We start from the raw sequence: 26669 nt of genomic DNA on the forward strand, positions 1-26669 counted from the left end.
GGCTAAGACTAGTCTGTCGTTGTCATTTGCAGGCACACATCCAGAACTTATTTCTCTGCTGTTTCTCTACTGTTTCTCTGCTGTTTCTCTACTGTTTCTCTGCTGCTTTTCAGCACTACCAGGTTTTTCAATTTTCTGCTGATGACTATTTTTCCCGGCCACCTTCGTTCGGGCCCTGGGGGCTGGGTGAGGGGGCGGGCATGCCAGTCAATCAGCTGTTCGACCCCCAAAACACTTAAGCTTTCAATTTCGGTAATGGCCAAAATAGTTCGTGCCTTGTGTTTCCCTCTTCTAAAAGCTGTCTGTCCTAGAGCTATTTTTGCTATAAAGGTGTGTGTGTGTGTGTGTGTGTGTGTTTTCCAAGAGAAGGAAAATCTAAATTGGGAGGAAAGCTTAAATTTAGATATATATTTTTATAGGGCAACCCTATAATAGTTTTTGGAGCGGCGTTTGTGCGAATATTGATTGGGGAATATTCAGATCTGAAAACTGAAACTCTGAAAACGATTAGGAAAAATCTCTGCCACAAGCAAAATAAAAAATCCCACAATTCTGGAAATCTCGAATCGTAATATGCATATTTTACCAATAAAAAAAAAGAACAAAAATCTGCTGACTCTGGAAGCTGTGGGACGCATATTGGGACGCACTGTCAAAGCAATTTGCATATATATTTTCCTGCTTTCCATGCCTTTATTTCGGGGCTCTCCCCCGCAGAGATGGGGGGATGGGGGGTGGGGGATGGGTCACGGCATTATTGTCATCATCACCTACGACCCTCCCGGCATGCAAACGGGCGGGCATCATGGCTGAGGCATGGCTATGGGCTATGAGCATTTCATCTTCTGTGTTGAGTGGCATAAATCTCATATCGAGCGAGACATGTGGTACATGGTGGGCGGGGCGGAGGGGGGGATGGTCGGCTTAGATGATAAATGCAAACTCATGAGCACTTTGAATGGGGAATGGTGTGCCCGCATAATAAGCCAGGCAGTCGGCAAAATGCAGAGGCAGGCACAGATACGAATACATCTGCTGATGCCGCTGTAGATGTAGATGCCCTGCAGATACAGATGCTTCTACGGAGGTGTGTGTGTGGAGGTGTGTGGAGGTGTTTGTGTGCCCCTGGGAATTTCTCATTTCGCATGCAAGTTGCATTCATTTGAATTTCCATTCGTCTGATTCGCTTCGGTTGGCGGCTGTTTTCACACAAAGCTTGTGCGAGTCTTAATGGAAATGTGTGAGAAGGTCTACAGTCTTTAAGAGCTTTTAAAGTGTCTTGAGTTTCGAACAATCGCATTGATTTCCCGAAAATGACCCCCAATAAAACATCAAACACCAGGCACCGTACACGATACTGATAGCCCGTCCATCGGGCTAGATTTGTTGGATCTTTTATTGCCTAACCCATTTATTGGTAAACAGTGGGGTCTGGGGGGTTGGGGGGTTTGTTTATCACACTGCTTTCCACAGTCGAATCAATTTACAACACTTTTCAGTCAATCACAAACCAATCAGTGCGCAAAATATGAGCGCAATCACATCAAGCCAGGCCAATTGTGGCCCAATGGGTCTGCTGCAGTAAAAACTTGCCACTGCACTGCGAGAAAAGCTATTGCAAATTCTAAAGAAAATTCATTGAACCGAGCCCCGGCCCGAATCAATTTCTCTCAGTGCTAGGATGGAGGCTCACTTGGGATGCTTTGCGGCCTCGTTGGCGCCATCAACAGGCAGGCAGTCGGGCAGGCGGGGTGCTCCAGTGCTCCAACTGAATCAACAGCAATAGCAGCAGCGCCAGAGACGAGTGTAGTGTGACAGTAGGGTGACAAGGGGAGGAGGGGGTGGCAGGAGGGAGGAGGGTATTCGTATGCTGAATGCCGATTCATCGACACTTTTTCATTGAATTCAATTAAAAGCAAAATTGAAAATTGAAATTCAATTAAGATGCTATAAATACAGTGGGCAGAGAGAGAGAGCGGGGGGAGGGTGTGAATGGGAATGGGGGAGGGGGAGGGATCAGAGGCGGCCACCACCCCAAACACCCATCCACACTCAATCCAATGATGACAGATGGATGCTGCGAGTGGCTGAAAGAGATTCCGAATGGATCCAGGATGCTAGAGCATTTCTATTGGTAATGGGTGTGGGTGTGGGTGTGGGGGTATGTATGTGTGTGTATGAGTAGGGGGATTGGATCGTATAATATGTTGCAGAGCTTTTTCCATTTTCTTGCCTCCTCTGGCATTTAATGGGCCATCAACAGTTTGCTCAGGCAACTCTTGGATGTCGCATGTTGGTATATTAATGACAAATAAATTGATGCTGCAATCAATCATGAAGGAGCCCGGCCATATGCGGCTACCAGCCAACAGCCAACAGCCAGCCTAATGAGGACCGAGACTACAACTCTCTAATCCGATTAGCATCTAATAATGTCTAATAATGTTGCGGGGGGAAGGAGTATTGATGAGAAAAACATAGGAGAGTTCATCAATTTAATATACTTTAAAAACATTTTTAAGACAAAACTTTGAAGTTGGAAAATTTGTGATAATTTGCACTTGATAAAGCTGATAAATCCCCTAATTTAAAAGAGCTTCAAAAATTCCACTTGATTGGGGAGCATCAGGCATCAGTTCGGGGTAGCAACAGCTGCTTTCAATTAGAGCCAGGCCATCAAGAAAGGCCATAACAAGGAAACTGGCGAAAGTGCAAGAAAAGGCTAAGGAAAACGACTTTGGCCAACAACTTTCTGTGCAGTGAAAGTTTTTGCAGGCTGGGCGGGGGCCGTGGGAATTGTCGCACAACTTTCTTAAAGATGAACAGTACTTTCGACTGACCAAAAAAAAAAAAAGCAAACCCAAAGAACCAAAGTTAGCGGCGATTATCATTGATTGGGGTGGGGGGTGGGGCGTTGGGGCATGCCTTACATTTTAAAGAGTTTTTCTTTGTTCGAAATCTGAAAAGTTGTAAGCGTTTTTTGTCAAACATTTGTATGAATATTTATTTTGGATGCCACACCGACGGAAGTGCACTCTGGGCAAATGCTGCTTCTGTATATCGCTGTACTGTGGCAGCATTTTAATAGCGTTTTACACGATCATGTCGGGCCTGCTGAATGCGGCCACCCTGGCCGATGACATTATCTTCAGGAAAAGTAAGCATAAGGATATCTCTCTCCCATGAATACTCTCTGTCACACTCTCTGCTAGATCTGAGCTCTGATAACTGGGTCAAATGGTTCAATATCGGCCACGTTTGTCTAATGATTGCGGCAGCAGTCATCCTGCTGGTGGCCGTCATGACCGTGAGTACTAACTGACTTTCGTTGTGGCCTGTAATCCCTGCCTACCCCGCCTCCTGTCGCAGAACCACATATTGTCCATACAGATATGGATGGGACTGTTTGTCGTGCACATCATTGGGTACTATATTGCCTACCATGCGGTGATTAATGTGCGAAATCCCTTCTTCAGTAGTGCTCTATCTACTGTCCTATATGTGCTCGTTATTCTACTGACCCTGGGTAGGCCCAGATCCTGACTCCCGGCTACTGTAATAATCTGGCTCAATATCTTTCATTCCAGCCATTGATATATACAGCCTGATTGTGGTCTATTCGCGATACAACCAGTTGAAGAATCCGCAAGATTATATGCCAAAATGTGTTGACCGTACTTAGGTGCCCTAAGGGTGTCCTAAGGGTGTCCTAAGGGTGCCCTCTTCAATTTGGAACTGATTAAATCCGTATTGTGTATTACACGTGTTCTTTTTCAATTTAAACTTCACTCAAGTATCCTCCACCGTGTGCCCCTCGACGCCTATGCTCTCGTGTTAATATGGCAGACTCAATTTTCTTAATAATTTCATTAGCATCTTGATGAGAACTGAAAACGATTCCACGCATGCCAGCTATGCCAGTCATGCCGCACACACACACTCTGAGAGCAGGCGGGCGGCTCTTGGCTAATGCTAATGAGGCCATAATACAAATTGCTAAAATTGAAATTATGCTAAAAAGTTAATACTCTCCGCGCAGAGCCCAGAACCAGACAGCAGCAGCAGCTGGCTTAGAGCAATCCAAACCACATGCTCTCAAGACTGACGGCACCATGGATGTAAATTACGTATACGCCATGTGTGGCTGATATGTCATTTTTTGCGTTTAATGTCAGTTCAAAATGATGCGTGTACTCGGTTGTTTAATTTGGTATTTTCACAAAAATTTCAGTTACTTTCCTTCCAAGACATGATACTAGCCAATCGATTCTGCTACTGTATGTCCCTGCGGGCGGGCTGCTTCATTCTGTCCATCATCTCAGTTTTCGTGTGCAGCATGCACATTTACAATTTCAATGTCAAAATGGGAGGTAAATAGCTAAAGCAAAATATCTGTTGACTAATTTGATACCCAGAAGTGGCTGCCTGTCTGTCGCAGACAATCAAACGAACATTGACTCGGTGGTCTTTCCAGGTACTGCACTGATATCATTCTTTTGTTCTCTTCGATTGAACTTTGAACCTTATTTTCTGGGAAGAGGGCGTCACCCAGATACTGTTCAGACTTATGCCCGAATTTCTAACAATTATTGCCGTCTTTTTCCTGTTGACTGCCCTCACGACGGTGAGTCGAAAGCTGATCTAAATGTAGATCAAATAACCAATTTGAACCAATCAATCCCCCCCCCTCCAATGGAATAGAACCTCATACATCTGATTTTGATCACACTCACGTTCGAGGTCACCCAGTTGCTGTATCAGTTTCTATATAGCATTATAGCCACGGCGCTCAACATTAATGTGACCGTCAGGATGGGTGTCTATTCGAGTGCGGTCTATTGGGGCTTCATTAGCGGCTGGATCGGTGAGATATTGCTTAACGATCGGTCTGATATTCCACTAATGTGTGTTGTTGTAGTATTTTCCGCATATTTTGTGTATATTATTTTATCGTACTACCAGAAAACGCTGGCCATGATGCAGCACGAAGTGTCATACTGAAGGCAGTGGGCATTTTGCTGTAATGGGAAATTCCGGCCACGACTGTAGCATACTTTTTCGGGGAGTTTATTGTCTCGAATTGGGGTTATTTTGTGTTCGTTGTCAAAATCAAAATTATATTTAATGTATGAAATGGTATTTGATTGTAATATGTTACGTGCCAAGAAATGCTGCTTCTGTGTGTCCCTGCAAACGGGCTGCATTCTGTTCGCCCTCTTCCAGCTGTTCTGCTCCGGAATGAACATTGACTACATTTTCAACCTATTGAATAGTAAATAAAACCCCCAAACGTGGCCTCCTCAAGCCCTTTTCCCACTACATTTTCCCCTTTCTATTTTTTTCCTGTTTGGTTAGATACTGTTGCGTATGAGTCCACATATGTGTTTCCAGGTAAGTGGGTTTCCTTTTTTCATTGAGCTCATATTTTGGCCTAACACTGTCCTGTCCTCCATTTAGCCCAGGTAACCCAGACAGTGCTGCAACTTGTGCCAGATCTGTTGACAGTCGTCGCTTCGTTTGTCCTGCTGGCTGCCATCATATCGGTAAGATCGGATCGGTGTGGAGTCTGAAACTAATCTGGCAACTCCTACAGCAATATCTGCCTCTGTTCTGGGTGCCCATGCTGATGCACTTGGTCCAGGTCACGTATCTGCTGGTATTCAGCATTATTTCAGCTGCGATGGGCAAAAACTTGATTGTGAACCAGAGCGTCGGGCACAATATAACCTATTGGATATATGTGGTTGCTTGGCTGGGTGAGATGCTGCTTTGTTCTCCACATATCTTGGCTATAATACCTAATGCTCTTAGGAATGACATTGTATTTTTTTTACATCACATACTCTTACTACCGGGAACTAAAGGCTGAGACAGCCCCAAGTGGCAGGGTTGTACAACTATTGGAAATATAATTATTTTTGCTTAAAGTCTAGAAAAAAAAATGTGTTTTTTTTTACGATCATTTCACATCTAAGGATACCCGGCAATCTGTGTCAGGGGAAACGACAAGCAAAAACTACAACTACAACTACAAATACAAATACAAATTATTATTATTCTGTGAGCTTTGAAATTAATTGGAAATGTGCCAGGCTGAACAGTTTTTCCAGGCGAAACATTTCTGCCGCTATCTATCGCTACGAAGCGGTGGCCTGATCATAGCCCTCTTCTCTGATCTGTTGGCCATTGTGTCTCTGGCTGGTTTCTTCAGTAAATATATATATACATGTTTATATAGTAAATATTACTAATTAGTTACTTGCAGGGTTATTTTTTGATAGAACCAGCGAAAATATGATTAGAGGTAAAATGTAACTACTCATGACATATGTATATTTCGAAAATATTGCTTCCATATTTGTTTGTTCAGAAACTTTCGCCGTCTTTTGGGGTGTCCTACATTTCGTGGCTGCCAATTGTTTGTCCGTTTCCCTGATCATGGTATGTACAAGTGCCATAAAAGGATTACCTCTTCTGCAATATCTCAAATGCAGACATCTCCCACTCCGGTTCTGGTCTACATTGTGATTGAAGGCTGCTTCCTGGCATTTACGATCGTCTATGTCCTGCAGAGCGCTGTTATGGCCATCCATTTAAATGCGAACATGTGCATTGGAAATTGTATTGTCTACTGGATATTCGTGGGCATCACTTGGGGTGAGAGTTTACTTTGAATAACCACGAGCAATGTTGAGCAGTTTTTGGCCATCTCTTTGACAGTATTATTGCCGTACTTCCTGTACATAACGATTTCAATCTATTTCGCTAAGAAACAAAGGCTCAGAGACGCTGTAGACCAGGTGGAATAAGCTGTTCTTCGTTCTTTAAATTTAAGTAAAGTTTTAACAAAGAAAAGAACGCCCAAAAATAAATACCATCGAATGGAAATCAATAAACGTTCTTTCATTCCAGAGGCCCAAGGCAAAATCAGCGAAAACTTTGCAAACCAAAGCAAACCAAAGAAAAAACAGTGACATTCAACAGGTTGCCCTCGAGGCCAAGAAAGAACGCAATATTTGCCGAGTTTATATCTTGATTTTCGTTCGAGCCCTCGAGGCCTTCGGTTCGTTTCCCAGAGGTGGCTCTCTCCACAAAATACCAAAGATAATTAACCCTGTCTGACATTTGAGCTAAACCCAGGTAACGCGCCGCTCAAAAATAACTCCAAAATTAATGGGGAAAACTCTGTAAACTATGTGTATTATCATGGCCGTCATTATTTGTTAGTGCCATAATTATTATGAGCTGTGGGCGGTGGGTGGTGAGTGGTGGGCGGTGGGTTAGTGGGGCTAAATTTAATTAAAACAACAAATGCGCGACAGGTCAAAAGGAGTGGGCAGGAGGGAGGAAATGGGTGCGGCACGGGGCAGCTGATGCGCTATCGTGACAAACCCAAATTAAGTAGAGCCACGGGGTTACATCAGCCAGCCAGGGGGATAGCCAGGGGTACAGCCAGGGATGGTAATTCAATTTCAAGACCAAACCAAGGCAACCAGCAAAAGTCTCGCGCCTAGAGCCAACTGTTAGATGTCGAAAGAAAAAAAAAAACCGAACCGAACCGAACAAAATAAACCCCAAGAATGCTCACTTTGTGATACTAATTTGATTCGCAGAAGCTTGTCCCATTTCTGGGGGTATTGGGGGTATGGGGCGGGATGGGACTTGAGACTTTTGGCACTCACCCGTCGTTCCGTTTTCTTGTTCGCTCAAGTCGGCCAATGAGGCCGACAAAGCCTCCGCCATCTTGGCCGCCGATGATGATGTCCTGGCTGTTGTCGTCATCGTCTTTGGTTGGTTTGCATTTCCGTCGCTTTTCACAATAAGATTCGTTGCATTCGTTGTGCCATTTTCCGTTCTCGCAGCTTCCGCATTCTGCTTTACCATGGCGTGAACGAGTGGGACTTCACCTCACAGCCGCCAGCTGCACGCCCAGATGGCCCCAGTCCCCAGTCCCCAGAACCAGTCCTAAGACCTAGTCCCCGGACGGCAAGGACCCTCGAACACTTGTTGCCGCCTCTCTGCGGAATTCGAGTGAGAAAGCTGCAACGAAACGTCGGAGAGAGAGGGAGAGAGAAGGAGAGATAATGGTTTAGTTGGATAGTTAATGGTTTTCCTTCCTACCTGATGCTTAAACTCTTTCTTTCTGGTCTTTTCTTAATGTTAAGTCCTGAATTTGATTATTATTGTTATTCTACCATTTTCTTGCATTTCAGTTAACCGAAAACTTTGCCCCCAAAACCGAAACTCAAGACATTTCCAGCTGCTGCTTCGACTGGCAGCTCCCAACTTCGTGTACATCTTGTTTGATGTTCTTAAAATGTTGTTCTACTTCGAGAGTTTTCCTTAACGCATTCAGAACTTTTCTTTTCTGGGCAGAAACAATGCTTCTTTCTACCTCTCGCACTCGTGCTAGGACTCGTATGTGCGAGTAAATGTAAGTATATTTGCGTCTTTGTGGGTTCTTCTGGAGAGTGTCTATGCAGCAATTAGAAAAGTTTCAGCCCAACACACTTGAGGACAACAAGAGACAACAAAAGTAACTTTTTTCTCTCTTACTTTTGAGCCAGCACTGGCAACCGAATAGGTGCCCTATAATCGGCAACATACTCGTATTGGAAAAGGGAATCTTTGGGGAATACTTTCGAGTAATGGGCGCCATTTTGGGAATTTGAAGAAGGGGCCAAAATCTGCCAGAAAAGCCCACCAAATTTGGTTCTTTTAATGCCTAAACGGCAATACAATATCCTTTATTTTGTAGGAAAAAATATTGTTTTTCCTTATTACAAAAATAATAATAATTCTCTTTATATTTAAGAAAAAAAAAAGTAAAAAAAGGAGTATAATTATGACAAGTCATAATGGTTAGCAAAAAATCTAAGCTAGGGAAATTTCTAGCATTTTTTCTAATCCAATATTTGTTCTTAATGTTCTTATTTCACTATTTTAATAAATCCTTCTTACGAAAAAGATTTCGCCTTAAAATACTAGAAAAATACTGAAATCATACTGTACAAAATATTGGATTCATACCAGAAAAATATTGCAAAATTTGAATTATATTCTAGTAATTCTTTTCTTCTGCTTCTTTTTAGTTTTTTTCAGTAAATCTTTAAAAAAAGATGCTTGCTGCTGCACGTGAGCCTTCACTGTACATGTTTACAGAGAGAAGCAGTACTTTCAAGTCCTCAACAAGCCCTAAACAATCCTTAAACAAATGTCAGTATGTCGGGACAACTCAAGCAAAGTTGTCGCATATCCTGCAGGCATGCGACACGGCACTCCTCCGCGCACACATAGTTCCCCCTCCAGATCGAGCGAAAGTTTTCCCAGGCCTTGTCAAAGCCCCCCAAAACTAACTGGGAGCACACTTTGGAACTGCTCCTGCTGTTGTTCATTCGGGTTGGCAAAAGTTTCTGCGTTCAGCGTTTCCGCTGGCCACTTAGCTGCATCTTTTGGCCAAGTCCAAGTTAAATTGTGTATGTTTCATTTGGTATGCCGCTGCCACTGCCACTGCCACTGCCACCGCCACCGAAACGTTCCAGAGAAAACTGTCATTTTGAAGGGTGAGTGCTGGGGCATGGAGCGTGCCTAATCATGAATATTTTTTAATGGCTCCAACCTCGAACCCAGGCACTTGAGCTGCCACTGCATTGTTTCATTGGCAGTCATTTGAAAATGTTGGAGAGCAAATGAATTGTAAACAAAAGTTCCCGTTTCCAGTTGCGAGTTTTTATGATTTCCCTGCTAAAAAGTGTTTATGTAAATGATATATTCTGCCATACTTTGACTCACAAACGAAAGCGATAAAAAGTTCAAGGCTCAGGCAAATAAACAAGAAAGAAAGCGATTTATCTTCTTTCTTTTTGTGAAATATTCTTCCTGCAAAAATTCCGACCAGTAAATATTCCATGAATGAATTTCATACTGTTCTTTTGTCCGCATTGGGGGTTTCAATAAATTTCAAGTCTGACAGCCAGCAATGGATCCCATTGAATGTAATGTTTAAGCACTTGAGATATTTGAGATGTGAGGCCAGCCAAAGCGATAGTTGGGCGAGTGTGTACATATGTATGTTCCAAGAGGCCCATTCAAATCCATTGTCATTTGTCACCTTAGCCTCCTTCTATCTATCCATTGTGGCTCTGACCTCTAATCTCTGTGCTTTGACGCCGGCCACTTGTGGATTTTCGCATTTTTAAGCAGCCAACAAACGAGCCTGACCCTTGTCCCCCGCACAAAGCACTTGGGAGCAGAGCAGAGACAGAGCAGAGCCAGAGCCAGCGACAGAGTATAGCGGGAAAGCGGCTACCCCGCTGGAACACACCCGTACTCATAAATAAATATACAATACAAATATACGGACGATACAGACGATACAGACGATGCGATATATTGTTGTTGCCGGGGCTCTCGACTCGGTTCTGTTCCATTCTGTGGATTGTTTTGTTTGGCGCGAGTTGTGCTTTTTTTTTGGTTTTTGTTTTTTTTTGCTAATAGTGTGGTTTGTTTATGCCGCACTCTTGTTTTATTCTGGCGCAATTTCAGTGCAAAAATAAAATCAAATGAAAATAAATAAACGTGCTTTGTGCAGTCCACTTAAATTCATATAAAGATTAAGTGTATGGATTGTTTACGGATGGATTGCATCGCAAGGTGCATTATTTACATATCTATCTTCAAAAGTTTTCCCTCTTTGATGAACGAATTCTTTTACAAGTCACTTGGCCCCAAAACGATCGCAGTACCCCGGCCTTTTCCGTGTGTAAACATTGCAAAAAAAAAGAAAAAAAAAACACAAAATTTATCTGTATTTTTCCTACAAGCCATAAATATGGCAGAGCAGAGTGCATTTCCTTGAAAATCTACATTTTTTCCATAGTTTTATGGCTCCTCGGCGAATGCGGCGTATGAGCAATCTCATTCTCACTTACGGGCGGACCTCTCTCTCTCTCCCTGTCTCTATCGCTCTCTCTCTCTGTCTCTATCGAAATTGCACTGAAAGCGAGGGCGTAGCTTTCTCGTCAGCCAATTATCATCATTTTTGCATTTAACTTATTATCATAATTATCATAATATGAGGCAAACGGAAACTCGTCAATTTTTGCACTTTTAATTTTAATTTTGTTTTTCTTTTATTTTTAGCAATGGGGGAAAAAATTCGGCAAATAATTGTCGTTTGTTTGCTGGCCTCCCATCATTCAAACAACAAATATAATATTTAACCTCCTCCCAAAGAACCTTGCATTCTTCTCCGAAGCGCAGGGGTTTGTTGTGTGTTTGAAATTGATTAAAGTAGCCCCCAACCAAACAGCCAAGCAGCCAACCAAGCCAAGCAGCCAAACATCCAGCAATTCAACCATGCCATCATCCATCCAGCGCAGCGCCTCTCCCCAAACACTCGTACACTTGATTGAGTAAGCGCGAGTGCCACTATGGTGTCTGTGTGTCTGTCTGTAGCTTGTGCACACATAGATACCACACATACCTGCACATGTGTGGTGGTGGTGTTGTTGTTGTTGTTGTATCTTTGACTTTGATCGCGCATGATTAATGATTACGCCTCTGTTTATTGCCTTTCGCCCCTTTGGGGGCCTTGCGGCAGGGGCTTCGAGCAATAAAACATTTCTTTCCTATCGGGGGGATGCTTTTTATGCTTTTTGGCTTGAGGACTTGGCTGGATTCTTAGATATACATATACGTCCATATATAATTGGTGAAATATCACATCGAACAAAGCCTCAACAGCTGGATAAAATTAAATGATATATATTTTGGAAGTTCCATTAATTTTGCATTCTTTATAAATGAATTCTTGTCTTGTGGAGTCCTCGAACATCATTCAAGTTCTCTGTCATTTGTTAATTTATTATTTCTTGTATCTTGTATCTGTAATAGGTTTATGGGAGACCCGTTAAATTCTATTGTCTTTTTATGGATGGAACACAGCGCACAGCTCGCACTTACGTCAGTGCCAAAGAAGCAGGCGTACAATTTAATCAACATTTAATTGAAACCACAAACAGAGCCCCCCATCACCCTCCCCCTTCCCCCCAAAGTCAGAACAAAAAGAACTTGTGGCTAAAGAGAAACTTTTTGAATTGAATGCCAAAAAAAGGCAAAAAGAGACAGAGCGAGAGAGAGAGAGATCTCGGTTTCAATGCAATTAGATGGCCAGTGCAGCAGGGCTCTCAAGTGGACAAACCATAAATACATTACGTATACGCCACGGGGTACAGAGAACTCTTCAATGGCGGGCTAATTTCTATGGTACGGTTTTCTATGCTGCTCGAGTTGCCAAAAAAAATATGAATCAAATGTTGCCATTACGTGTGTACATGTGTATCGTTCTTGGCTGGACTTGTGAATACTGATTCATTAGGGGCAAACCCCACCCACCCACACCCAAGCAAGTTCCACTGACGCCCTTTGGGCGTGTGTATGGGTGTGGCTGCCTCGTCCTGTGGTTGTCCTGCACTCGGTGGCTGGAGGCGTGACTTCTGTTGTTTCGGTTGATGGTCTTTAATTTGATTTGGCAGAGAATGCAAGACTCTTAATGAACAAAACATTAATTAGGGTTACGCCCTTTGTCCTTCGGTTTTGGGCCAACTATTGGGCGATGTAATTTATGAGAATCCCTCCATGGAATACTTTACCGCAATAGCAATACCAGTTTAAAGCGTTTTTCAGGGACCTTGATGGGGACAATTCAATTAAATGTTGCCGCCAGCAGTCCCCCGGAGAGCCCCCCGCTTGGGGGGGCGCTGCAGCCGGGATGAGCGCATTAAGATATTTTAATTGCTTATTTATGGATCCGAAGGAAGGAAATGTTTGTAGCATGTGCTAAGCGATTTTATTAGCTACCCCCGGCCATAAAAGTTGTCGACATCAAAAGTCTAAAAATACGGCTACCGCCAAAAAAAGAATAAAGGCCAAAAGAACAACACAACAACAACAGAACAACAGGTAATTAAGCAAAAGAAATAAACAATGAAGGAAAGAACTTTGTGAATGCTTCGCGAAATGCTGAGAATCTCATTCAAAAATTCATTTTCCACTCAACCTTTTTGGATACGGTCTGGGATTCGGATTCAGATTTTGCCGAAATACTTGACTGTCACAATGAAATATTTGTGCAATGTGCAAGACAAACTTGATGTTGCCATAAAATTACATTTTTGCGGCCATTTGGGGCGAGGACCGGTGGAGCGGCCTGGCCCAAAGATTTGTGCAAATGCATGCCGTACCCCGCACCCCGCCCACCGCCCACCGTCAAGAGGCAGGCGATGGCTGGCCGAGGCTGCGGCCTCTGCTGAGTTATGGCCAAAAACTATGGTCAAATAAATCAATTCGAAATCTTTTTGAAGAAAAACCTGCCAATATATTGGACATTTGAGTGTCCGACAAGTTTGAATAAAATTGCAGTCAAATATTTGTCTAGAAACTAGAGAACACACAAAATTGAGTCACTAAATAGACCCACGTCTGAGGTCTGAGGGCAACATTATTATAATAGTAAATACTTTTAAGCTGGAAATCATGTCAACAATTCACACCCCCAACAGGGGGAAACAACAAAGAGGCCAACAAAGCCTTTCATCTGTACAAAATCGTTTATCGAATTTAAAAGATTTGTATTTTCCACAACCTTAACACCCATGTAAGCCCGATGCTGGGACTCGACCGATTTCGGGCGAGCAAAGCCGCTTAAACAAGACGAATGCCACAGCATTTCCGGGCGTGCCACAACAAATTGATTCTCATTTGGCAGAGAAAATACTCGTATGTATGTTTTATTCAGATTTTCAGTGAATGGGGCAGGGAATAAATGATACAATTTAATGCAATGGAAATATATTTATGCTTTATTTTGGATAAATGCAGCTTTTGTTTCTCTTTTTTGATTCAATGTCTGGTTTTTTTTAACAGCATCAGAAGGTGGAACGTGCTTGAATTATTCTTATAATTAAGCGTAAACAGAACAATGTATTTATAGAATTATTCGATAGTATTTGTTCCTTTTTTTATAGTATTTTATTGAAGTTAAAATTGTAAGATCTATTATTTATTGTTTGTTGCTGTTCCTCTTTGCTCTCGTTAGCCGCCATTAGACATGTTTATTATCATTTTCGTGTCGTGTCTCTGGCGCTCTCTTTCTCAGGGCTCTGAATTTGACTGCCAACATTTGTTGTTGCTGTTTGATTAGGCGTCTAGGTTGACACATGGGGGGCACGGGCACGCGGACTGACAGATGGACAGACGGAGGGACCGACCGAGTGTATAAAATATATGAAAGACACACACACACACACACACACACACACACACATACACACAGACGAGCACGCAAGGCACGAGAGACGGACAGAGACACATGTGTTGAAAATTTAACACAAATGTGCAAATTTAATTAAATTCAAACGAGAAATAAATATAAATATATTTTACATACACACACGCACATATATGTACATATATGCAATGACGGAGATATTATGAAAATAAGAAAATACTACACACACACACACACACACAGAGGCAATTGCAATTGTGTACATAAATAAAAACGCAATTTTCACAAATTTTTTTAAACTTGACAAAGTCAAGTCGGAGAGGAAATAGTGTGCAAAAAAAAAACAGAAAAAGTGTGCTAATCGTACAAACATACGTTTGGTGTATGGTGTACACTAGACAGCAGAAAATTTGGCCCTAAATTCGGACTGAAAATAAAATATTACTATGGATTATTTGATAGTAAAAAGACACCAAGTATATCGAAGATCTGCTAAACAATTTTGCATCTATTGGATACAAATTCCCAATTTAGAGTTTCTTTCTATCCCTCTCTCTCTACGCAATTAAGTTGGGGTTTGTAATATACTTGTTTCGAAAGAGACCTGGGGACAAGGTCTCCACAGCACAGTAGTCCATATAATCATCCAAATGAAACAGCTACAAAAAACCACTTGTAATTCGTATTTTGCTGACCAGTGTGGCCTTGTCAGAGACAGTGGAATATTTGTTGTATCTAGAGGTAGATGTGAGTGTCGCAAATTAGCCTAAACCCCAAACAGAAATCTATTCACATACACGCGAGTATCTGTGAGATATTTGCCCACTTTTACATGGAAAGCCTTAACCCATATGAAACCCAAGAAATAGAGTTGGTTTCCGTATGGTATTCCCCTCATGACTCAGCTAAGGCACGCCACATTTCCACATAATATTTTATGTATTTTATTGGACAGTAAGTATTAGTCATTTTTTGTTTAAACTCTGCTGATAAGTATAGATATTTCATGTACCTTCTAGACAGCGCTCTGGATATTGTTTTATTAATATTTATTTTTTTTTTAGTTGGGGTTTGGAGCTTTTGTCTTCTCGATTCATAAATTATACATACACTTGGCAGAAATGTAAAATACAATTTGTCTCATTGGAATTACTGGTAGGCTTCAATGAACTATTTTATCGGCCCTATCGCCTTTGATAAAGGAGTGCCACCCCCGAAAAAAAAAACAAAAAAAAATCTAAATGAATTTTCAAAGTCTTTTTTCATTCCCTTATCAGATCTGGAAGGGGCGGAGGAGGAGGAGGAGGAGGCGGAGGAGGAGGCATTTCCAAAGTTAATTTAATTTTGCTTTCACATACGATTGTAGGTATGCATAGACCTGGTAGTACTATATGGAAAAGCATGACAATATTTTTATAGAATTTTAACTTGGTGTCTTGGCCGGCCATAAAGATAAAAGGCAAAAAAAAAACAAAAAAAGGGGGGGAGGAAAAAATAGAAACTGGAAAAATGCGAAATACTGAGGTGGGGGCGTTAATTTATTAATGCGGAGCCGCGAGCCAAAACGAAATCGGTGAGAACACTTTTATAACTTGATTTATTTAAAGCCAACAGCATTTGGCAAATGATTTGGCCGAGTTGGTGTTGTTAAGTGTGTGGCTTACGTTTATAAATAAACGAAATATGTTTCATAAATGTGAGGACAAATGCTAAGGTCATTTCATCTGGGTCTTTGTTGATTATACGAGATTTACACTACGATAAAATAACGCTCAAGTTATGCGAACAATGAACTCTTTTAAGTGCATATTTTGGAAAATATTACAATATTCTATGCTGGGAAAAAAGTCTATTTCGCTGGCCAATCAATCTTCAGCAATTAAGTTAATTTCAAACAACATTGTCATATCCACACTTCTTTCCTCTTCTGCCATCAGAGATTATAAATTAATGAAACAAAAATATATAAAGAAAAAAAAACACACACACACATGTTCAAGTATCTGTGGCTGCTAAATAAATTTATATACGAGTATATTTATTTATATGTATGTACATATCGACGAGTGTGTGTATATATTTTTGTATCGCTTCTTTCATCAGAGACAGTCACACATACGCGATCATTAACGCGTTCGACCGACGCTTCGCTAAAAATTGCAACAACAACAACAAAAAACTTAAAAAAATAAAAAATAAACCGAATATAAACCGAAAAGCAGCAGCAAGAACTGACGCAAAGTGTCGCCGCCAGCTGCCAAGTTTTCTTCTTGATTTCCTTCTTCATAAAATAAAATATATATTTAGTTTGGAGACACTTGTTGTTGCTGGCTTAATTTAATCAAGAGCCCGGCCGAAGAGAACTCAAATGAATATAAATATTTTATAGAAATTCGAAATCAGATACGATTAGCACTATCACACACACACACACACACATGCCAGAGATAGAGAGCGGAGAGTCGAGAGCCGAGAGCCGAGAGCGCCGAAGGGAGAGCGCCGTGCTCCGGTTATTTCGATCTGTCGCTGCTGCCCATTGCCCATTCAGATTCAGATTCGATTCGATTCGTTTATTCGCGTTCTCGAAACGTAAGTATTTTTAGAAACTTATGCAGTTGCTCTTGAGCTGGGAAATTAGTTACACTCGATTGTGGGAAAGCAGGCGGTGGGTAAACAATATTTTTTTTGTTTTTGCCGGTTTTCTGGCAAAAAAAAAACATTTTAGAAAGGGTTTAAAGCTTGGCTTTCAAAAAAAAAAAAATCATCTTATTTATCACGAGTTTTTTTGTTTAGTTACTTGTGGCTTAAGAAACTTTTGCACCTTCGAAATTAGAAAACTTATTGTCTAACCAATCTCTTGTTTCCTCTTTCCGCACTGCACATTTTGAAATAAGTACCGTTCGTTTGGAGTTGGGGGTTTGCCGGGCATTTTCTTTGAAAATTTCGAATGGCGTTGCTTGGCGGCATACAATACCTAATTGCTGGATGATACTCCTCCGGTGTACAGATTATTCCCAGTTGTATATACAATATCAATGGAATATATTTGAACATATAATAGGCATACACATGTGTAGGGCCACTGCTCGATGGCAGATGTTGTTTAAAAAAAAATTCACATTCACGCTCACTTAAAACACTAAAGCAAAGGCAAGGAAACGCGCGAAATCGGCACCGACTGCCGAGCGCCAAAAATCGAGAACCGAAAACCGAAAAACCGAGAACCGCACGCAACGCCAACCGTGGACGTTCTAATCAAAATTGGATGAGAAACGAAACCGAGTGTTCAACAAGCAACATGTTGCCGACCTTGCTTGGCAGCGAGCAGAGAGCGAAGCAAAACGTGGAGGCAGACCAGAGCGAGAGAGAGAGAGACAGCGACTAGCGCTAGTGGCTCTGTTTTGGTTTTACGCTTTCGTTCCATTAGCAGATTCTCATTATAGGGGGTCCACTTTCACGTGTGCCTGGCAAATGCAAACTGCTGATTTTCTGCCCCCCAGCCACGATAATCTACGATAATCTTCACAGCAAATGAGTTTGTTCGCTTATGGGAAACTTGAACAGCAAACAGCAGGCATGGTCGATCGCGTAGGAGATAGAGGAGATTTTGTAGATTTTGTAAGTGAAAAATATACTTTATAGGCTCGGAGATTCTTTGTTTTCTGATCTCTGATAAAAATATATATATTTTAGAAACTATGGACTTGAATTGCAGTCAGTAAAATATTGTAGGAAATATAAGAACCAATCACATCTAATTCCAGTTCGATTATGGCCTTCTTTAATCCCAAAATTCCACTGTATAGTGTGTTATCCAGCTGTCAATTAATCCTGTCTCAAGATTAAACTTTCCTTCCGAGCTAATGAAATCTGATTAATTTCAATTTAGAGCGGCCAATCTAGGAACGGAAAGAATGGACTTTTTCCATGGCATGGGATTCCGTGTTGAGGCTCCGTTTCCACAGAAGTTCGATGTGCAGCTAATGCAATTGACACTCGCCTCCACTTCAACCTCAATTTCCTGGAATTAAATTAGTTACTGAGCAGCTCCCAGTGTCCTCAGTTCCCAGTCCCCAGTCCCCAGTCCCAAGTCCCAAGTCCTCGTTGTTAATTTCAGCTTAGCAGGATATTGTCAGCACTCGTTTCCCTTTCCCTTTCGCCTTACCCTTGCCCTTACCCTTGCCCTTGCCTTTGCTCGACGGAACCGGGAGGTTCAGTTGCATCTGGCCGGAGACTAGCATAATGTTTGAGCTGCTCTGTTGACACACAAACACCTACACAAAGTGGGGTGTTTGCTGGCTGTGCAATTTCCGACTGACAACACGAGGCGTATACGTAATGAACTTTGACAGTGCCGCCGTCTGTCCCATGATTTGGCTGCCATCCAATGGTTGGAATTAAATACTCGCATCACAAAGTTTCACAGACAATACGATTGTGATTTGTAATTATGGAAACCATCTATTTGCATTGAAATTATTTGTTACAGCATTTCCATGGCGCTTCATTAATTAAAATAATTACGAAAAATACACCTTGCCTGCTCCCAAGACCCACATTAATGCCCCAAATGGCCAGCAATGCCCCAGACAACATATTCATGGAGCCGGTGGCCCCAGCTGTGGGGACTTGGATGTGCATAAATAATAATGGACTTACGGTTGACGAATCAACAAAAATAAAATCAGCTTAAAGTATCAGACACCATTAAGGGCCAATTTTGACTGTGTATAGGCCTAGCCAAGCCCAAGGATCAGACCAAATTAACTAATTGAAGGCCCACAATGGACTTTGCATAAATTTTGTGAGCTGAAACGGATACGGGGGATACGGGGGATACGGGGGATACGGGGGATACGGATGGGGTGTCTGGCCACCCAATATGCGATTGAAGATGCGCCCGATAGCCCCGATGTGCTGGTAATTGGCTGTCCCCAAGGTCAAGGTGGAGGCGTCAGCGCGGCTCTCTGGTCATGACTCTCCCCCAGGTCTCTGGCATGCATAATACATTACCAGATCGAAATCAAAACATGTTTACCTTCGCTCGACGCTCTTGAAAGTCACTGTCGGGTGGCCATCGGAAGGACACTGCTCAGACAGCTGCGACGGCAAGCCGAATAAAATTACTCAATCCCCTCGAGCAGCTGTTGCTGGTGCCGTGGGAGTTTCAGGGGGGGGGACCACAGCCATAGTCGTGGGTGGGCAATCTCTTGGTCTTGAATTTATAATAGATTCAACGGTTTTAAATATATTGTATGTTGGTCAAAGGGTGGGGACTTTCCGCTGAACAAATTCTGATTTATTTGCCAACAGATGTATAGGATTGATTTAGATGTATTTCATTTAAGTGCTGTGCTGCAGTACCGCTGCTCATAAATCAATGGCCTGGGCGGTGCCACCTCCTGTTGCGTTCCATGGCCTAGTAGTGGTGGTGCCTTGAAAGTGGTAAATTATATTTTAATGAACGGCTATTAAGTGTCAGCCAATGCCAGTCGATATTACCACTAACGTTTCTTTCTTATCCATTTTTAATTGAGGCTTGCGTGCCCTTGAACTTTTCCTCCCGGGGGGAGTGGGGGGAAAATCAATTTCAGCTTCAAGCTACAGCAAAAAGGGCTTCTAATAACTCAGTTGTCACGGGAAAGGGCAGAGTAGAAAGTGGCAAAGGTCTAAGTATATAGTGAGAGTGAGTCGTCAGTTTGGGCACGACATAAAGCCTAATTACGAAGTGTTCTTTAATTAGTGCGCTTCACTTAATTACAAAACGCTAAAAACTGCAAGCTCAACAGCCATCTACAGTGCCTGGGAAAGGAGAGGGATCTCTGACTCTGCCCCTGCCCCTGCCCCAGCCTGCGTATCAGAGTGTGCGGGTGGTATCTGCTTGTGGCAACAGCTTGTTGACATCCCCATCCTCTGTGTGCGAAATCGCTGGCTTCACACTTTCCAACTCAAAGTCTGAGATGTTTCAAATACGTATACGACGAAAGGGTTAAATTACCCGAATTAATATTAAATTTTTCGGCAACTCACATTAAACCATAAAGAACAAAGAATGCCGCCGCTGCCGTTAAGTTGAGTTGCGATGAGTTGCTGAATTATTAACCAACTTCCAAGTAATGAAACCCTCTTTCATGTAGAGCCCTGAGATGGCTTAGGGTTGGAATTTGACTCTGGAATATAAGGTATATTGGAACCAGAAACCATCTCACCTGGTCGACCCTGGACGACCTCTCTGCCTCGACCTGCCCATTATCGTCAAACCGGGAGACGAAAAAAATGCCGGAATGCTAATACCAAAAATCAATGTCGTCTCCCCGAAAATGTAGATGAGGCTTCACCACCGACCTTCGACCGCAAGTCCATTTGAATAAATATATTCACAAATCATGCAATTTCCTGCCAACTTCGAATGAATCTCTGGCGCAACAAAAACAAATACACAGAGGGGGAACAAACAAAAAAAACAAATTCAATATAAACGCAAATTATTTTTGCTATCCGTTGGCAGTCGCCAGGGTAATGCTGAACTTTGAATTGTGTCCTGCTGGCCGGTCGCCGGCCTGTGTTGACGTACGATATGCCCCCTAAAGAGTGGCGGGACTTAAAGCCCCGACTCACGGACAGTTAAATCGGTTAGAAAATGTAAATAGTACGATTCGACGGAGAGAGTTTGTATGGCCTTCCTTTCAGCTATTTCCTTTAATGTTAAATAAATTAAAGTATGGATAAACAATATGTGTTCGAGTATTAACTGATGGTTTTCCCTTCATCCCTTCAAGTGCAATATAAACGAAGCAGCCCTCTAGCTATCCCAACTATCTTAAGCAGCCACGCCGACACATGGCGTTGAATTAAATTCATCATACGCCACGTTGGCCGGGGTCCTGCCCCTCGCAATCGGCAGGAAATCAACTTTCGCACGTTTCGCCGTGTCGGGTGCTGGCCCGCATACGAAATGGGTAGCTCGAATCTTTGGTAGATTTAATTAAGTTTAAATAGGCTTAACAGAAGCCAACAAAGTCTCCACTTGGCAGGAGGGAGCACCCTTAAATATATCAGACATTAATTGTCAGCTATGAATATTATGATATAGGGTCTTTTCCCTTTTAAAAAATCTCACACAATATCAAAAAAAGGAGACCGCAGAAAAGGACTCTGCCAGCCATACAGGACAATATATGTGTAAAATAAATATAATAGTATGGGCCGACATCTGGCGTATTTTATGGCAGCATTCCTGCCCTACATGGACCGGTCAGCCCCAATGCAACAGCTGCCAATAAAGGCTGGGAGCTGGGAGCTGGGAGCTGGGAGCTGGAAACTGGGAACAAAATGGACGCCAAGGCCGCCATATGCACTTCCCAGCCATGCGTGTGTGCACATTGCCTGTTGCGCCTCGTTTCCTTTTTGATTTCATTTATTTTCTACTTTATTATCCCCATTTTTTTGCAGCATTTGGATTTCCTTTTTTCAGTGTGTCTTTCTTCTTTTTTTTTTGTTGTTATTGCAGCATTCCAGTGAACTTTATGCCCGGATGCAATGGACCATAATGGGGGGCGGACAATTGCCGGCATCAGGCTAAAAGGCCACAGTGACACACAATCCGGTGTCTGGGATTGCTGCACTGGATGAACAATATGGAGCTGGTGGAGCGACTGTCAATCATTCTGCTCTTAACGGACGGAGATGGACAGCGGCATTGTCAGTTAGAGTGGAATCGGAAGCTCTTCAATCTCTGCTCTTGCCCCCCAAATCAAATATGAACGGAAGCATTCATGAATTGAATTTCAAATACCAATGGACTGGCTTTAAATGTCGGGAAAACTTACTTCTTCGAAGCCAACTTTTTTACCTTTAAACCGTACAAGATTCCTGAATTATTTTGTTTTTGTTGCTTTTTTCGGCGGAACAATGAAATGAAAACAATCAACAGAATAAATAAGAAATCTTGCTCCAAGGAAGCTTTTAAAGCGGATAGCTTTTTGGGCATGGTGTGGTATGGTATGGTATGACAGCAGGCTCAAAGGTTTCCTTTCCGCCATTTACTGGGTATGCCTCAAGGGTTTATTCCAGAAAATTATTACTGCTGTTTTTCTTACATTCCGCGCCTTGGATTTCGCTTTCTTCTTTCGGCAAATCGCGCCATTTACAAGCAGGCAATTTATTTATTCATTCTTTTAAGATAAATGTGCGTTTGAATATTTCATTTCATTTCATTTCGGTTCGGTTCGCTGTTCTCTCCTGCATTCAAAGACTGCCGCCTCGAGTGTTGGGCCACATGTTGCGCGCTGCCGAGTGCAACAGTTTAGCTGGCAACATGTTGCCCGAGCGAAATTGAATATAAACAGAGAGGACAAAGCCACACAAGTTTTGCTCTCCGTACGTACACCCCACAGAAATGGTTGGTATGCACGGCGTATGAGTAATGCGAGTTGTACCTTTGACTTCCACCAACAATTTATGACGTTTACTTCGGGGCAACGTCAACAGATAAGCAGCATTATAAAGTGCCGAGGCTACTGTATAATTTGCTCTCAGTGGGTGACTAAAAAACATCAACAATGTGTGCCCATATATATTTAAATATATTTTATTTTTATTGCTCTTCAGTTGCACTCATTCTGCTGCATTCGCATAAATTTTACACAAAAAATACACAGAGATAGTTAAGTTATACAGTTAGAATATAGTTAAAAGTTCCCTTTTATGTAGACTTTACAGATATCAAATGCATTATTGTAAGGTAACAATTTCCAGTTACCAGTTTCAGATCCAGTTTATTGATTGAGTGGATCCCCTCTGGGCTGGGCATGGGCTTCCCCTGCAGTTTCAGTTGAAAAGAATAAACGCTTTCCTCTCATTAAATTTAAATACATGGCGAAAATGCATACAACTTTCTTAAAGTTCTCATTACTCATCAGAATTCAGCTGGAAATGGGGGTATATGTTAGACATATGCAATGGCATGCAGAGGCCGACTGATTGACTTGACTTGACTCGACTTGGTTTTGACTTGAGTGGATTGACTGGATCTCTTTGTGAGTGACATTGGGCGAGAATTGCTCTTCTTTTACACACATTCCATTGGATATCAAATGGATATAAAAATACTTATCGTGGCTTTACATTTAACTCTTTAGATACAAAAATAGTTTCATTTTAATACCATTCACAAAAATACTTGACGATCAATTGGTTGGCTTCTTTTTCTTTTTGTTGGAAACTCGCGTTTACAGATTTTGGAAACAAAAAATAAACTAGTTACATGACAATTTTGGGGAAGAAACAAAAAAAAAAAAAATAGTATATGCTGTGTGTCTGTGTCTATGTCGGTGTGTGTGTGTGGCGTGTGTGTGTGTGGGTTTCTATGTGTGGTGTGTTTCCCGCCTTATGCCCAGTCCTTTTTGATCTCAAAGGTCCAGTCCCACTCCAAATGTATGTGCTTGTCGTCATCCGTGAAGATCGAGCTGACCGAGTAAGTGCCGCGCGACAATGTGCCGGAGGGCGCCTCCTCGGCGGGCGTCAAATAGAACTGAATTTCCTTTTTCGGCGGATACGAGCCAACCATGTGCTTCATTTTGTCGACTATGGGAATGGAAAGAAGTAAATGGATTATTCACGAAAACAAGAACAAATCTCTCAAGGAGTCTTCGACCACAATCTTACCCACAACTTAACGCAAGGCAATATAATTATCCAACAAAAAAGGGCAAGGCATACAAGGACAAAGGGACATTGATCAGCACATGATTATGGTAAAAATGGCAAACGTAATAAGCACTATGTAGACCACACTGAAAATTCCGCAGAGCAGGCTAGTGCTATTGAAGGTGCTATTCCCCATACTGTAGCGGACAGAAGTCTATCAAGAACTGATGCCTTTACGGGCAAAAAAAAAGCAAACGTGGAATGTGGCCACGCGAACCGTGAAGTCCCAAAAGTGCACGGCACAGTGTACGCACTGTACAATGAACCAAATACTCGTTCAATGGAAAACATTTCGATTGAAAGGAAAGTCCCCCCACCCTCCTGGCTGTAGGTCCATTCAAATCGAATCACTTACCGGGCATGCCAAAGCGAGAGGTCTTTTGCACATACTTAAGGCCGTGAACGATTTCACGTTGCACAATAAAATCAATGCGCACCTTGTACTGAACACCTTCTTTGATCACAAAAAGCTGTCGGGAAATAGATGTCAATAGGTCAAATGGATTCGTTGATGGGGATCAGTCATGATGCGCTCTACCTGCTTTTTCAGCTGACTAATGTCGCCAGTAAGATCCAGTTCCATATCATCGCGTCCCTCCACAACCAGCGCCAGCTTTTTCACAATCACCTTGCGCGGATCATTGGGCTCTAGAGATGAAGGGTAATTGGATTAGCATTCGATTGGCTGTGTTTTGATTGCTCTCTTACCGACAACAATCTTCTCGGTCTGGGCTGCGCCCAGGAGGGCCTCCTTGTAGCGTCTCAAACTCTCATCCTCCTGATCGGCGGCCATGATCTCCTCGATGGTCTTCTCCGGCGGTGCTTGGTAGTTGGCATCGTGCACATCCTCATCATGATGGTCGGGATGGGGTTGTTGCTTCTCTGTTTCGGCCATGGCTTCCTCTCTCTTACCTAGCGGGCTGCAAAACAAAGTCTGGTTTGTTTGTTTATCAATCGAATACATTTATATCGGTAAGATTACGCATGATTTTTCCTAGTTGAGAGTTTTTTTTTTGTTTCTTTCTTCTTGTTTAGCAGTTCTCTCTGCCTCTTTTATCCCTCCTCTTAATGATTCATGTGGGTCATAGGGATATTTTTAGTAGTGTGAGTAACATGAGGGCACGATAATGGTTTTGTTCTAAGTATACATACATATCTACATACATATGTATATTCCCTGGAGATCTGCAGGACTAGCAGATAAAATGGATTGCCCTTTTATCATTCAATTTTCACCACAATGCTGCCCACCAAATGTTAGTCACTCGATAATATTGATTAAATTCCAATTATTAACACATTGATGAACTGTGGCTTGGAGAGCCGATGGATGGGGCCTGGCGTGGAGGTGGGGGTGGGGGGCGGTGGCGGTTGCAGCTGGCAGATGTCCCCCCGCATAGAAAAAAAAAAGAAACAAAAAGGTCCCAACCAAATACGGACGCACAAAGGCAGATAAGGCAAAAGGCACACTGACAGAGTGTGGGGTGGGGGGTAGGGTGGGGGGAGAACGGCATTGAATTATATTGACCAGAACGGGCGTTAAGCGAATACGACCAGACCGACGCCTCCAGCCACACGAACACATGTATGTATGTATATGTATGTGCTATGTATGCATGGATGTACATACATACATGTATGTATGGGGACGAGTATGTTCTGGCGGTAGTTTATTATCTTGCTTTTGCTTTTCATTATTTTTCATTATCTAAATACACGTCGCTCGCTTTATGCCCATTTTCAATACATGTTGGTCCGATAATAGTATTCAATTCTCCAGATTTGGATTGAAGAGCAGAGAGTACATGCGAATGGAAATGTTATTAATGTTTGTTGCGAGATAATTAAAGTTTATTTTTATATACTACACGTACTGTTCTATATGTGCATAAAACAATAAATATTAAGCTGATTTTTCGAATTAAGATAGAATCTGTATCCAATGCTGCCCAAACAAAATCCACCAATTCCAAACAAAAATTCCAATAGATAGATTGGTATAGTGGAGCAATACAGGGGCAGGGACGCTGCCCAGAGACCCCCCGTCAAAGTGCTCACTCGCTCGCTCGCTCGCTTTGTGTGTTGTGGTCTGGTCTGGTCTGGTGTGGTGTGGTGCGGTGTGGGGGGATAATTCAAGGAAAAGTAAAAACCATGCCCAGTTTTGATAAAGAAATGTGCACGGCCAGAAAAATGTTAAGACCCAGACGCACATAAATACATACATACATACACGTATGTACATGCACATGTATGAATCACACACTAACACACACGGGGCCGGCAAATGATCGTCATTCGGTTTTGGTGATTGTTTGCAAGTAAATTCTTTCTTTTTTTTGGGAGTGGTTGGTGCCCTTGCGGGCAGATAAGAAGCATTTATTTCAATTCGAATATTATTTGAATGCATTGGAACGCAATGCAAGCACACAGTCGGTGGCATCCACACAAAACGACAGCGAAAGCCGCGCGCACTCACCTTTTTAATTTGCAAATTAAGTAATAATTGCCGTTTCTTTTAGCGTTTCCTGGCTGTTGCGTGAACAACAACTAATACAGGTAATTATATGATTTTGTAATATATTTAATAAAATACAAAACAACGCAAAAAACACAGAAACAAGAAAGAACGAAGGCGGAACAGTGAATAAGCAGTGTTGTTAATCGTTATCTT

The 26669-nt window shown here is 42.2% G+C and overlaps 5 protein-coding genes across 7 annotated transcripts; 4 read left to right on the top strand and 1 right to left on the bottom strand.

Annotated features, from left to right (window-relative positions):
• Positions 1-2982: 2982 nt before the first annotated feature.
• LOC6599072 lies at positions 2983-3762 on the top strand. The gene is made up of 4 exons (XM_026993193.1): positions 2983-3157; positions 3213-3307; positions 3370-3526; positions 3588-3762. Exons 1-4 carry the CDS (start codon positions 3013-3015, stop codon positions 3680-3682), a joined length of 492 nt encoding a protein of 163 aa, XP_026848994.1. The 5' UTR covers positions 2983-3012; the 3' UTR covers positions 3683-3762.
• Positions 3763-4203: 441 nt separating this feature from the next.
• LOC113566649 lies at positions 4204-5015 on the top strand. The gene is made up of 5 exons (XM_026993196.1): positions 4204-4370; positions 4439-4474; positions 4539-4624; positions 4702-4864; positions 4919-5015. The coding sequence occupies exons 1-5, from the start codon at positions 4250-4252 to the stop codon at positions 4999-5001; spliced, it is 489 nt and encodes a 162-aa protein (XP_026848997.1). The 5' UTR covers positions 4204-4249; the 3' UTR covers positions 5002-5015.
• Positions 5016-5124: 109 nt separating this feature from the next.
• On the top strand, positions 5125-5912 carry LOC113566645. The gene is made up of 5 exons (XM_026993178.1): positions 5125-5272; positions 5356-5391; positions 5458-5543; positions 5594-5756; positions 5812-5912. The coding sequence occupies exons 1-5, from the start codon at positions 5125-5127 to the stop codon at positions 5910-5912; spliced, it is 534 nt and encodes a 177-aa protein (XP_026848979.1).
• Positions 5913-6041: 129 nt separating this feature from the next.
• LOC113566648 lies at positions 6042-6870 on the top strand. Its single transcript, XM_026993195.1, has 5 exons — positions 6042-6210; positions 6266-6304; positions 6371-6441; positions 6495-6657; positions 6721-6870. Exons 1-5 carry the CDS (start codon positions 6084-6086, stop codon positions 6807-6809), a joined length of 489 nt encoding a protein of 162 aa, XP_026848996.1. The 5' UTR covers positions 6042-6083; the 3' UTR covers positions 6810-6870.
• A 16744-nt stretch (positions 6871-23614) lies between these two features.
• LOC6599073 (rho GDP-dissociation inhibitor 1) lies at positions 23615-26555 on the bottom strand. Of its 3 annotated transcripts, none has more exons than XM_026993181.1 (6): positions 26475-26555; positions 24707-24918; positions 24537-24646; positions 24354-24468; positions 23957-23962; positions 23615-23875 (listed from the first exon to the last, which is right to left on the bottom strand). In XM_026993181.1, exons 2-6 carry the CDS (start codon positions 24891-24893, stop codon positions 23679-23681), a joined length of 615 nt encoding a protein of 204 aa, XP_026848982.1. In that variant the 5' UTR covers positions 24894-24918; positions 26475-26555; the 3' UTR covers positions 23615-23678. The 3 variants fall into 3 exon arrangements, with proteins under 3 accessions (XP_026848982.1, XP_026848983.1, XP_002024206.1); XM_026993182.1 differs by having other exon boundaries at positions 24707-24932; positions 26475-26545; XM_002024170.2 differs by lacking the exon at positions 23957-23962 and having other exon boundaries at positions 26475-26554.
• Between the last annotated feature and the right edge of the window lie 114 nt (positions 26556-26669).

This window comes from Drosophila persimilis, unplaced genomic scaffold (genome assembly GCF_003286085.1).
Source record: "Drosophila persimilis strain 14011-0111.01,24,50 unplaced genomic scaffold, DperRS2 tig00000808-arrow-arrow-pilon, whole genome shotgun sequence".
NCBI lineage: Eukaryota > Metazoa > Arthropoda > Insecta > Diptera > Drosophilidae > Drosophila > Drosophila persimilis.